The 13,577-nt window shown below is 37.8% G+C and overlaps 1 protein-coding gene across 1 annotated transcript; it reads right to left on the bottom strand.

Moving 5' to 3' along the window:
• Positions 1-211: 211 nt before the first annotated feature.
• Positions 212-13,455, bottom strand: LOC113673691 (uncharacterized). The gene is made up of 16 exons (XM_027190106.2): positions 13,351-13,455; positions 13,162-13,248; positions 12,009-12,352; positions 10,583-10,780; positions 10,131-10,173; positions 9,676-9,731; positions 8,958-9,022; positions 8,008-8,374; positions 7,530-7,579; positions 7,066-7,167; positions 3,184-3,222; positions 2,910-3,029; positions 2,503-2,632; positions 2,172-2,251; positions 1,486-1,556; positions 212-1,009 (listed from the first exon to the last, which is right to left on the bottom strand). Exons 1-16 carry the CDS (start codon positions 13,416-13,418, stop codon positions 925-927), a joined length of 1,905 nt encoding a protein of 634 aa, XP_027045907.2. The 5' UTR covers positions 13,419-13,455; the 3' UTR covers positions 212-924.
• Positions 13,456-13,577: the final 122 nt, after the last annotated feature.

Here is a 13,577-nt window from a genome sequence, read left to right as displayed (position 1 = left end):
TCAGATATATCCCGGATAAAAATTATAGTGTTACACTGATACAAGTCTACACTCCAGGTTCCGGCCCGAGTCCAAATATTGAGTGCAAGATCAGCTCTAGGGTTACATTACAGTGGTACTGCTACACAAGGTCACTCCCAGAGATGCACCCTCAGTTCAAGATATTGAGACTGCACTAAATAAAAAAGACTAGGAAAATATTACAAATGTGTTTGAATTATCAGTATTTATTACAAATATGATAGATCTGTCAAAAACCAGAGTCACACTGACAAGAACAAGTAATAGAGGAGCAAGGCTTCCACAAATAACTTTCTTTTCTAGCTGCTGCGGAAATCCTCGATGAAAACAATTATAACGATTGCTTGAGGGTCTTCCAAACTACGACTACGACGAACAGTATTTAAGATGATATGTTTACATCTGCATGCTAGACAGTTTGCAAAATAATCAATTGCCTAAACTGTTTCTTTAGAGAGATTCAGAGTTCTTTCGAAATACAGCAATTACAAGGAAAGATCCCTAGTAGACAGCTTTGTGCCGGAAAGGCGTTATCAATAAAAACAACAGGTGTACACAGATGTACAACACGTGAAAACGCGTTTTTTCTCAGCGAAATATTCTCTCCTGACAACGAAATTTTGGCGTGGATTTGTATAGCGAGCTAGGGTAACCACGAATGTCCTCAACTAGGAATTAGAGTTTGAACTTAGAAGAATTCTCAATCGTCTCCCTCTCTTCTCTTGAGAACCGTTACAGTCATAAAGCAGATTAAGAGAGAGGCCATATTCTGTTCATTAGACTCCATTACTTTATTATTGTGTCAACCACCTCAGTCTTTGTTTACTTGGCTTGGCAAGCTGTTCAACTTGTCATCTCCAAAACGCTCGATACCCAGAAGGAGACGAAACCAAATGAACATGTCTATAACCCAGCCATGATGGATTGCGCTTGAAGACTACGCTCTTGAGTGCTGAGCGTTGACGCAGCAGCCAGCAATTCACCACACCTTGCAGGAAAATGTTGAAAAAAAATTAAAATAATATAATTGATAAACAAAGTGAATAATAAAATTATATTTCCTATACGCCTAATTACTTTCGTTTCTGCAAAATGTTCCCAATTTGTCCACTCTTTTGAACAAATTTCACTGCCCAGTTCTAGAAAAAACTAGTTACAATGTTGGAAGCAAAAGAAAATGGGCTTCAAGAGATTATGAACTGTTTCTCAGCCTTGGCCTTTACCAGGAAATGTACATAGGCTGAGTTGTACATAACAAACTTACTGATTGTCATATTACTGACGGGCAAAATCAGTATTACCCTGCGTGATATCTTAGAGACCAATCCGAGGAAAAAGGCAAACGCTTTAATTTAATTTCCTTATGACCCGTGCACGTACCGAATTGATTAGATAAAAGATATCCTATCTGTTAATGAACCTAAGTAGTAAGTCCATCCTCTATAAGAAAAATAAATAGATTACCTGTTTTGTTCTTGAATTTCGGAGTCTACAGTTTTGGACAACCCCTCCATCTCTTTGGCAAACGATTCAATCTGTTTTCAAGCCGAAAGAAAAGGGGGATATTTTTTAAGCTAATAAATAACCATTAAATCCTTTCTAACGGAATAAAATAAATGTTTTAAGAAACTACATACAAAAATAACACTGTAGGACGTCAAGTTTGTGTAACATTAACAGATTTAAAATAAAAAAGAACTGTAGCTACGAGAAAGAATTAGAATTAGATGCTGAGAGTTAAGAGTTCGAGATGGATCTAACAGAACTTAGATATTAGATTTTCACGGGTTTCCCCTTTGCCACGATGGCAAGGATGGAAAAAGATCAAAAGCTTTTTCAGAAAGTAAGTCATACTGGAGTGTTTAAAGTTATCCTAGAATTATCTATCTATGCTCTGTGATTGGTCTAGAAAACTCTTGCCACCCTCTCAACCAATCAGACGCAAAACTAAAAACCAAGCGCGACTTTGTCTCTCGCGTTTTCCCGCGCTTCATGTAGATTGCTAAATTTACTTTGAGTTCTCATCAGTTGGCTCCTGGTAACTTCTCACTTGTTCTATTTGCCTGTCATGATTACTTTGGTTTCGGTTTTACGACACTTGGTCACGGGTAGTTTCACAGGAAGTCTACTAAACATTATCCAGGGCTTACCTTTTGCTGTTTGTCTTTGGAAAGTGAGTCAATTTCGCCGAGTAATCTTTCGCTTTCGTCAAGAACAGTTAATAGCTGATCTGGAGAGAAGGAAAATAAAGAAGGAAGTTAGATAATAAAAGCGCAGAAAAAAATTCAGTGGACTTAGGTTAAAACAGGCGCCAGTCCAAAAATAAAAGCGAGGACACCATCGCGTCTTGGTCAGAGGCGTTCTTCTTGGGTAAGGGTCAGTTTTTTTTCGTTCGCGTTGTCAGTGTTCCATGGGCTCCTGTCGCCTGGTGTATGTTATCAAATCTAAAATCTTATTTCTATTTACGGATGTGAGTCTTACCGTGATTATCGGGAAGAAGCACTCCGTTGACTGACATGTGATGCCGGGTAGTATCCAGAGCAGCGGCTAACTTACTGAAGTCTAGTATTAGCCTCACCATGTTGGACCCAATGGGCTCAAGTCCTGACATCTGTGAATCATCAACCAAACCATTTCGCGAATCATTAACTGTGCTTCCACCTAACAGTGTCAGTTATCCCCGCTTTGAAGACGACTCGGGATGTGTCAGATATCTCGGTATTTGTTTGCCTTCCCGCAAAATATATCTCTAGGGTTTCATCAGTAAAAGCTCTTGGCAAATAAAACAGGGAAGCAACTTTGCACCTAGCAAGCAAGGATTCCTGCGGAATTTTTTACCTCTCGCGTTTCAACTGGCAAGAAGTACTGTGACCAACTTAGAGACTTACCTGAAGCTTTATTTGTTCATCAAGTTTGGCAATTTTCGTTTTCATTTTCAGCTGTAACTCTAGATTAGCTATCTCGCGTTGAAGTTTCTCTTTTTCCTGCCACACATGGTAAATTTGACTCTAAATAAACAGGATGTTGAAATCCATTAATACCTACTATGAGAATAAACTCGCCTCTTTCTTGCTGGGAAAACTAAAGCGATTGTTGTCGAATCAAATATCATTTTTGCATAACTCTTTCACCAATCAAGAATAGACACCAAGCTGATAATACCTGTGCATCTTTTTCTTTTTGTCCAAAGGAATGTTTCAGCTGCAAGAAAATCAACAATTTCAACCAAGAATCAACGACGAAAAGATATCACCGACACAACTAAAACATGGCAAACTTATTGTATTTAGTGCTCACTTAATTGTTACGTTAGTGACTCGCGCACTCTGTTTTGTGTTTGATTGTTACGTTAGTGACTCGCACACTCTGTTTTGCATTTGATTGTTACGTTAGTAACTCGCGCACTCTGTTTTGTGTTCGATTGTTACGCTAGGGACTCGCGCACTCTGTTTTGCGTTTGATTGTTGGGTTAGTGGCTCGCTCACTCTGTTTTGTGTTGACTGTTAGGTTAGATACTCGCGTACTCTGTTTTGTGTTTGGTGGTTACGTTAGTGACTCGCGCACTCAGTTTTGTGTTTGATTGTTACGTTAGTGATTCGCGCACTCTGTTTTGTGTTTATTTATTACGTTAGTGACTCGCACACTCTGTTTTGTGTTTGATTGTGACGTTAGTGGCTCGTACACTCTAATTTGCGTTTGATTATAACGTTAGTGACTCGCACACTCTGTTTTGTGTTTGATTGTGACGTTAGTGGCTCGTGCACTCTAATTTGTGTTTGATTGTTACGTTAGTGATTCGCGCACTCAGTTTTGTTTGATTGTTACGTTAGTGACTCGCGCACTCTGTTTTGTGTTTATTTATTACGTTAGTGACTCGCGCACTCTGTTTTGTGTCTGATTGTTACGTTTGTTACTCGCCCCTGTGTTTTGTGTTTAATTGTTACGTTAGTGACTCGCGCACTCTGTTTTATGTTTGATCGTTACGCTAGGGACTCGCGCACTCTGTTTTGCGTTTGATTTTTGGGTTAGTGGGTCGCCCACTCTGTTTTTCGTTTGATTTTTGGGTCAGTGGCTTGCACACTCTGTTTTGCGTATGATTGTTGGGTTAGTGGCTCGCGCACTCTGTTTTGTATTTGATTGTTGGGTTAGTGACTTGCGAACTTTGTTTTGTGTTTGATTGTAACGTTAGTGACTCGCACACTCTGTTTTGTGTTTGATTGTGACGTTAGTGGCTCGTGCACTCTAATTTGTGTTTGATTGTAACGTTAGTGACTCGCACACTCTGTTTTGTGTTTGATTGTGACGTTAGTGGCTCGTGCACTCTATTTTGTGTTTAATTGTTGCGTTAGTGACTCGCACATTCTGTTTTGTGTTTGATTGTAACGTTAGTGGCTCGCGCACTCTGTTTTGTGTTTTATCGTTACGTTATTCACTCGCACACTTTGTGTGGTTTTCGATTGTTAAGTTGGTGAACTGCGTATTCTTTTTGTGTTTGATCGTCACGTTAGTGACACACACACTCTGTTTTGTGTTTGATTGTATTATTAGTTTCTCGCACACTTTGTTTTGTGTTTGATTGTAAAGTCAGTGACTCGCACCACCTATTTTGTGGTTGATTCTTTCTCCAGAATGTTACTCGTCGTGGCCGACTACTATGTCGGGTTATGAGTTTATTTGTCCAGAAATCGGTTGGTTCCTTTGCTTTCTTGGTAGCGTTTTCTCGTTACATCTTACCAGACGCTGTAAAAAGGGTTTCTTTCTCCTTTATATAACTTCTCTTGCAGACGTTTAGTAATCGTTGTTTCCGTTTAGGTAAGCGTAGAATGGTTCAAATCTCAGCCTTTTTGAACGGCAGTGCTTGTCCTCTCAGTTTTGTTTCGTTTTTTAACTCTCTCTGTTCGATTTGTGCGAGTCACTAACCTAACAATCAAACACAAAACAGAGTGTGCGATTCACTAACGGAACATTTAAACACAAAACAAAGGGCGCGAGTCACTAACGTAACAATTAAACACAAAACAGAGTGCGCGAGTCACTTACGTAACAATCAAACACAAAACTGAGTGCGCTAGTCGCTAACCTAACAGTCAAACACGAAACAGAGTGTGCGAGTCGCTAACCTAACAATCAAACACAAAACAAAGTGCACGAGTCACCAACGTTACAATCAAACACAAAACAAAGTGCACGAGTCACCAACGTTACAATCAAACACAAAACAAAGTGCACGAGTCACCAACGTTACAATCAAACACAAAACAAAGTGCACGAGTCACTAACGTTAAAATTAAACACAAAACAGAGTGCACGAGTCGCTAACGTAACAATCAAACACAAAACTGAGTGCACGAGTCACTAACGTAACCACCAAACACAAAACAGAGTACGCGAGTGTCTAACCTAACAGTCAAACACAAAACTGAGTGCGCGAGTCACCAACGGAACAATTAAACGCAAAACAGAGTGCGCGAGTCACTAACGTAACAATTAAACACAAAACAGAGTGCGCGCGTCACTAACGTAACAACCAAACACAAAACAGAGAGCGCGAGTCACTAACTAACAATCAAACACAAAACAGAGAGCGCGAGTCACTAACGTAACAATCAAACACAAAACAGAGTGTGCGAGTCACTAACGTAACAATCAAACACAAAACAGAGAGCGCGAGTCACTTACGTAACAACCAAACACAAAACAGAGAGCGCGAGTCACTAACTAACAATCAAACACAAAACAGAGTGCGCGAATCACTAACGTAACAATCAAACACAAAACAGAGAGCGCGAGTCACTAACTAACAATCAAACACAAAACAGAGTGCGCGAATCACTAACGTAACAATCAAACACAAAACAGAGTGCGCGAGTCACTAACGTAACAATCAAACACAAAACAGAGAGCGCGAGTCACTAACTAACAATCAAACACAAAACAGAGTGCGCGAGTCACTAACGTAACAATCAAACACAAAACAGAGAGCGCGAGTCACTAACTAACAATCAAACACAAAACAGAGAGCGCGAGTCACTAACGTAACAATCAAACACAAAACAGAGTGCGCGAGTCACTAACTAACAATCAAACACAAAACAGAGAGTGCGAGTCACTAACGTAACAATCAAACACAAAACAGAGTGCGCGAGTCACTAACGTAACAATCAAACACAAAACAGAGTGCGCGAGTCACTAACGTAACAATCAAACACAAAGCGCGAGTCACTAACGTAACAATCAAACACAAAACAGAGTGTGCGAGTCACTAACGTAACAATCAAACACAAAACAGAGTGCGCGAGTCACTAACGTAACAACCAAACACAAAACAGAGTGCGCGAGTCACTAACGTAAAAATTAAACACAAAACAGAGCGCGCGAGTCACTAACCTAACAGCTTAACGTAACAAATTAAACAGAAAAAAAAATGTGCGAGTCATCAACGTAATAAACAAACACAAACGAAATGCTTGAGTCCCACAAAACATTATCTACGATTCATTAACGTAACAATAAAAAAAAAGTCACTTAAGAAAGAAAAAAAAGCAAAACAGATTGCGTGATTCACTAACTTCGTAACAATCAAACACGAAAAGGAATGCACGAGTCACTTACGTGACAATCAAACATAGTGAGCGAGTTACTAACGTACCAATCAAACAAAGAAAAAGAATGCACGATTCACTAAAGACAGAAGCAACCATAAGACAGATTGGGTGGGTCACCAACCAAACGCTTGAACACGGAACAGAGTGTGCAAGTCTCTAACGTAACAATCAAGCACAAAACGGGGTACACAAATCACCTCCGGAAATAAAGTATAAATTACAAAACAGAGTGTGCGAGTCGGAAAAGTAACAATTAAACAAAAATGATGTATATGATTCACTAATGAAACAATAAGCGCTAGTATGTGCGATTCTCTGACGCAAAAACTTTCGGATTACATAAGTGCGCGGGTCACTGAAAACTGCATTAACTGAGAAAAAAAATCTTGGAAACGAAACACAAGCACGGACATTAATAACAGCTACTTCAAAATCTTACCCTCGAGTACAGAAAAGAGGCTTGTACAACTCTTGAATACTGAAGTTCAAGCTGACGTTGCGAGATGTCACCTTCACCTGCTGAAGTTCCCACAGGTCCGGTCTGCAAACAAAGTTTGAAAATTTGTTCGGAATTTTTAAATTACAGCACAATTCCATCCATGTTCCTGCACGATCCAACAGAATAAAAACCCCAGGCGGGCATTGTGATTTAACTGGCTGCCACTTAGTAAGTGAGAGAAATGATAGCAGCCGCAAAATAACAGGGCGCAGAATGGCGGAGGAAGTGAAGGGTAAGGAACAAGAATGGAATAGTAAGAGGGAATCTAGGAAAGTTGGTGCCAATCAGGAAAAGTGAGAGAGTCTGCATGAAGCCCTTTCCGCTGAGGCGATAGTGATGACGACAGAGGACCCAATATTAAACATTGAGGAAAAATATTAAAATTCAGATCAATACTGACGCACCTCGGTTGGAACAGAAGGCTTGCTGGTTTGCAAAGAGGGTTGATATGAACCTGCCGACAGATTAGAGGGGAAATTTCATTTTAGATGAGAACTATTAATAGTAACTGTACTGTTATTATTTTATAAATACTTTCTCAGAATAGTGGGCACCCTGATAAACTAGTCCTCCTTCACCCACTACCATAGGTGAATATTTCTTTTAGCAGGTTTTAATTGGCCAACCCAGGATTGGCAATGTAATATAATGTAATATTCTTCCAAGCAGCTAAATTGAAACAAAATGACAACCTGGTTCTCTTTGGATACCAAAACAGAAAATATTTGGATACACAAAGCAACTGCTTTGGACAATAATTAAATAAGGCAACTCAACAAGGCTGATTTGTTATTTGAAGGTAAGTTCCTCTTAAGTTAACAATGTGCCTTGACCTTTAAGAGAACATTTTGTACCTACAGATAACTTTTATTTTTTCTTTACCTGCCATCTTAACCCCAGCTTTCTTGACTACAATAGTTTGCTGCTTTTGCTTGTCACGAGAAACTGAAGTCTTCTTGACAGCATAAGTACCTCCACTCCCCCCATGTTGTTTTGCAAATGTTGCTACACCCTGGGGCAAAATGGGGGTGGGTGCTCCCACATGAACAGCAGGGTCAACCCCTGCCATGGCATCAGCTGGAGTTGATGTGACTATGCCTTTTTGATTGGACATGTGTCTGATGAAGGGTGTGATGACATCAAGGCCAAGTGTGCTGTTGTTGGAGTGAGTAAGAACTGACTGGTCTCTTGATTTTGATGATGTTGCAGAGGGAACTCTGACTTTTTTCTTTGTGGGTGGAGGTGCCTCCTGTCAACATATAACATAAAGTAAGAAACATAATATTTATCATGAGTAACTTCCCAAAAGATCAAAAAAAGATAAACAATAAAATTTTACAGATAACAGGGTTTTCATTTAGAAATTTAGTAACAGGAGAGTGATCCACAGTTGACAACATTAATCACTGAGCCACCAGATTGAAATCTGCCCCATAACATTACTGAAAAGAGGTAAAAATTACTTTTAGTGCCATTTTTTCAAATCGAAAGTCAAAAGAAATCCAATATTACCAAGGTTTTACTTTACTTTACCCTATAATTGGTCAAAAAAACTTGTGGCCCTCTCTAAAACAATCAGATACAAAACTAAAACCAATCACTACTTAATCACATGTGTTTCCTGCACTTTGGGCTGTTTGTTTGGTTTTAGTTTACTTTTCATTGGTCCTCAGGGATAATATCCTTTCCTCTGAGAAGTTGTGATAAATTTAGTTTTTGTTTTACAACAATCAATAAAAAAACAACCTTAAGTGTATTTTCAAGTTAAAATTGGCCAGCAAGAAGCAATTGTCCAGGTTCAAGATGCACACAGCTTAGAGTAAACTCTTTACCTTCACTGCTACCTTTTTAGTGACTTTTGTTCCAGCAGCCATGTATCTGGAAGGGACAATGCGAGCTAAAAGAAAGCAAATGTGAAACCATTTGTTGTATACAAATGCATTAAGGAAAATTCTACTGTAATATGCCCCAGGGAGCTCATTAATTCCCAGCTCTTTCAGACAGGGGGCTAATTAGAATAGTGGATAGCTCACTGTAATACTTCAATCATCTTCTGAATTGTTACCAATATCTAATGGAAACCATATTGAAATACTAAAATATTTCAACTATCTTCTGAATTGTTATCAGTATCTAGTGAAAAAAATACACAGTAAAGTACTTCCTTGGTTGAAAACCTACAATTATCCTAATGAAAGTCTTTCAAATACAAGACTAGTAAACAATAATGTTTGTACTGCAATATTAATGCTAGCTATCCAATTTAGCAAAATAATAGTATTTCTGTAAGGAGAAGGTATTAATATTGGGGCATTTTTAGAAAATATCAGTTCAAAACCAGCTACTCATGCTAAAACTTGAAGTAATAACAAGGAGAATTTGTTTATCAGTCAACAGTTTTCTTTTGTTGGTGGTCATTTCCTTTATTGTTATAAAGATGATTTAGAGGGTGATACTTTAAAGAGTTATTAGATGTAGGTCAAAGTTAGGGGTCAAAGGGTTAAATTAGACAACAGAGTGTAGTTTCATACATGTGCCAACATAAATTACCAGTTTTTTGTTTCTTTTTCTTTGTTTTCAAATTCTGTTTTTCTCCTGCTGGTAAACTACAATAAAAGTAGAAAAGATGTCAATAATTTTATTATTCAAAATTGCACTATTCAAATGTCATTTTGGATCAACAAACATTATCCTGTTAAAGCACTCTATTAAATCACCATAAATATAAATGACATCTTATGTTTTAAAGCATCATTTGTATTTCAGGCATTTATTGGTCAAAATTCTATCAATTTACTGCACCAATCAACACACTCCCTAACAACTCACTGGTATAATATACCACCTGACATGTTGGCAGAACACATTAAAAAAGCTTTTAAATCCTAAGCTGAAACTGAGGAATTTACATGTGTTTCCATGTAACATTTCTCATCTTTGCCCAACATTTATAACCTAAGATTAGTCATGAATCTAGCCATTAAACTGTAACAATTTTTACTTACACAGACTGGTCACCGTCTGGAGCCTGGAAATAGGAATCTGAAACTGAGGAGAGTAGTACACAATCATGACCACATGTTTTCTAATTTGTTACAATGCACCGGTATGCAATGTTAGGACTAAGTCAGCTTGAGTACAGAATATTGTTTAGACCTTCCATCAAGCAGATGCTTGTGGGACAGAACTGTTTTTTTTGTAGTGTCCTTATCTTCTTAAAAGGGGTGTGGGGTGCACGTGGGTGCAGCTTTCCCTAAGTTTGGAGAACAAAAAGGGGGACTAGCTGGTGTTCATTTACAAAAGGATGTACGTTCTATATTCAATCTACATGTTCTTATAGAGAGTTTCACTGTGATTCAACTTTCAAATGTTCAAGTGCTTTAGGGAGATGTAGAGAAAGGGTAAATCAGAGAAATCATCGCTATCTTTTAAAGTAAGTCAAAACAAGTTTCTTTACCTGATGAGAAATCAAAAAGTTGTTGCTTTATCTGAGGTGTAGATAAGTGAGATGATGGAGGTGCAGCATACAAACCATCCTCCCCTAAAAAACTTTTAAACTCCTCTCCAGGTCTACCAATCTGTTGTTGTTCCAATCTAGGTTCAACAGCTTCTCTATCATGGTCCAACAAGGTTTCTTCATGGGATCTTCTATGTACTTGGGTATTGAACAAAAAAAAATTCATTTTTGTTACTAGTGATATCATCATACATCACTCAGTAGTTGAAATAGATAGTTTACAATTGAATATTTTATGAATCAATATTCTCCTTCCAATAGTTTTAACAATCATGATGACTGAGTTTCATGTGATACTTTGGACTTAAATTCACCAAAAAGACAATCACTGATATTATCAGGAAGAATGTTCATTGAAAATATTCTCTCAAATTAATGATTAAGATTTATTCCAAAAGTAGGAAAAATACAGAATTTTAAGCTGGGTAGGGAGACTCATTGTATGCTTGTTCATTGGCCACTTGTCTTTCCTTAAAGATAAAACTGACAAAAGTGTCGTGAGTACTATAGACAACACAAAACCTCAGACCTCTTCCTACTTGAGACATGAATCTACTAAGATATTTTAAATAAACCACATCAAAATGCAATCTAATTTTTAAACAATCCAAATCACCAGGATCATCCTTCCGCTCATTTGTTATAATTATCAGCATTATAAGCCTCACACTGAACTTCATTTTAAAAAATACCAAAAAAAAGCATAGGATAGCATACATATAGTTGCTACAGCTTAGATGTGATGTACACAATCTTGTCCCTCTGCATAAATAATATAAGTATGGAAATCATCGACTAAATGGTACAGGGTGATGATATTAAAAGTGGTACAGTGATCACTTTTCCATTAGACTGGTATTCCCCTAGAACAGAGTTGGAATAAAAAGAAGTGCAGAGAGTACCATAAAAAATATTGATTCCCCTTACGATTCAGTTCCTTAAGATCCAGTGAAAACTGATCTGTCAGAGTTGTCAGAGTCATAGGCCATCAGGTGGTCTTAGAATTCACAATGTGATTAGTAAGTTTTTTCCAATTCTGCTTGTACATCTAAAATCTAGTTTTCAATGGATCATAAGAGTTAGAGTCATTACTGGGCACAGTCTGAAGAAAATAAACAATTCTGATGTTCTTTCAAGACCAATTCCATTGAGCTTGTGAATGATTTTTTTTCCATTTTCACAGGGTCATAAGTGCTTTTACCACTCTAATTAAATCTCTGAGTCCAAATCCATTGCCAGTGAAAACAAGAGAACTTTTCATCCAGTTTATTGTTCCAAGAGTTGAAAAGACTTTGAAGAATTTTATTCTGCTGCTAATAAGAAGACAACATAACTTAGGTTTGAGTAACATTAAGCAAAACTTTACCTGGACTACTGTGTGGTAAATCTTTCTTTCTTGCACTGGATTCAAGAAGATTAACTTTTGGTATACCAGCTACTTTAACTTTCCTTCCTTCTTCTAAACTGCCAGTAACATCAGTTAAGTTGTCTGATCTTTGAACTATAACTGAGTTTTCTAACATACTTCTGTCTCTTCCTAAATGTCGAGGAGAATGGCACACAACCCTCACTGGAGACTTAACGATTCCTGTAACAACTGGTACTTCAGCAAGATCAGGGCTCTTATGCTGTCCACTTGCATCCACCAAAAGAACAGGTGAGGTTTGTTTTGATTCTCTCTCTTCAACATATATTGGGTCAGGAACATGCCTGGGATTTAACCACAACAAAAAGTTGAGAATGCAAAAACATTATTTCAAATTGTCAAACAACCATTTTCATACAACCTCCCTACAATCTGACCTTAAACCTTAGGGAGTCTTTCTTCAAAACAAAGAGAACTCAAGACAAAGAGTGATGCACCCCCTAAAATGTCTTCTTTGAAGAGCCTCCCTCCTTTTGCCCCTCAGTGGAATGTTATTGTAAGATCATTGTTATTTGAAATCTAATGTATATACTCAAGCTTGTGTTTAGATCAGGGATGGAAAAGTAAACATGAAATTGAAGTGATTTGCTCAGTACTTTGATATAAGTGAAATAAGTTTTTACTATATTCCCGAATAGGCTTTCCTAAACTTCTAAAATACCTTAAGCTTAGGCTTTCGTCCTATTTAAGTGAGAGCCTTGGCTTTTTGTACAGTATTTAACCCTTAAACTCCCAGAGGAGATCAGCATGCATGTCAATTCTCACAATTTCACTTTATTAGCCAAAACTACAAAAACAGACGAACTCGCCCACTGAAAAATAGAGTTATCCTGATGAAACAACACATATAACTCTTTCAAATTACATACAATAAATACGCAGAAGCTAGAGGGGGAAATGAACACAAATATGTAGGGAGTTTAAGGGTTTTGATCACTCAAAGACAGCGATTTTAAATATGATCTGCAGCGACAACGATATAGTTAAGAACAGCTTAATAGTTTCCTTTACATCAAGAAAAGTTCTCATACAAAAGAAAGAGATTGAAACTTCCTGAATATTTAAACCAATCTATTAAATAACATAAGCTTACGTCGAAAAAGGTATAGTAGATCTCGATGCACTTGATGGAAAACCAGTGACAGGCTCTGTATTAAGAAAACCTTGGGCGAGCGATTTCCTGTGGAAAAAAAATCACAACAAAAACGCAATTTCCACGCGTTAAAATAAAGAAATCACAAGCTTAAGACAAAATATAGGAATTAGTTAAGACATTCAGTACCTTATCTGCGGTGGAGGCGTTTGCGAAGGCGCTGGATTGTATAAAGATCGCTTCGAATTCGCCGCCATCTTTAATATTAGCCCAACACAAATCTCGCGCTCATTCGTACCCAGTCCCCTTTCACTAAACGACTCCATGTCGTCGTAGGAGAATAATTTCTCAGTCTATGCTGGTCAAATTGGTCAAATTACTGAGTTGGCTCGGAAATATTGAAGTGCTTACGAGTG

This window comes from Pocillopora damicornis, chromosome 2 (assembly GCF_964200805.1).
Source record: "Pocillopora damicornis chromosome 2, jaPocDami1.2, whole genome shotgun sequence".
NCBI classification, from domain to species: domain Eukaryota; kingdom Metazoa; phylum Cnidaria; class Anthozoa; order Scleractinia; family Pocilloporidae; genus Pocillopora; species Pocillopora damicornis.
The sequence above is the reverse complement of the archived record's forward strand: the minus strand, read 5'-3'. Positions and strand labels throughout refer to the sequence as shown.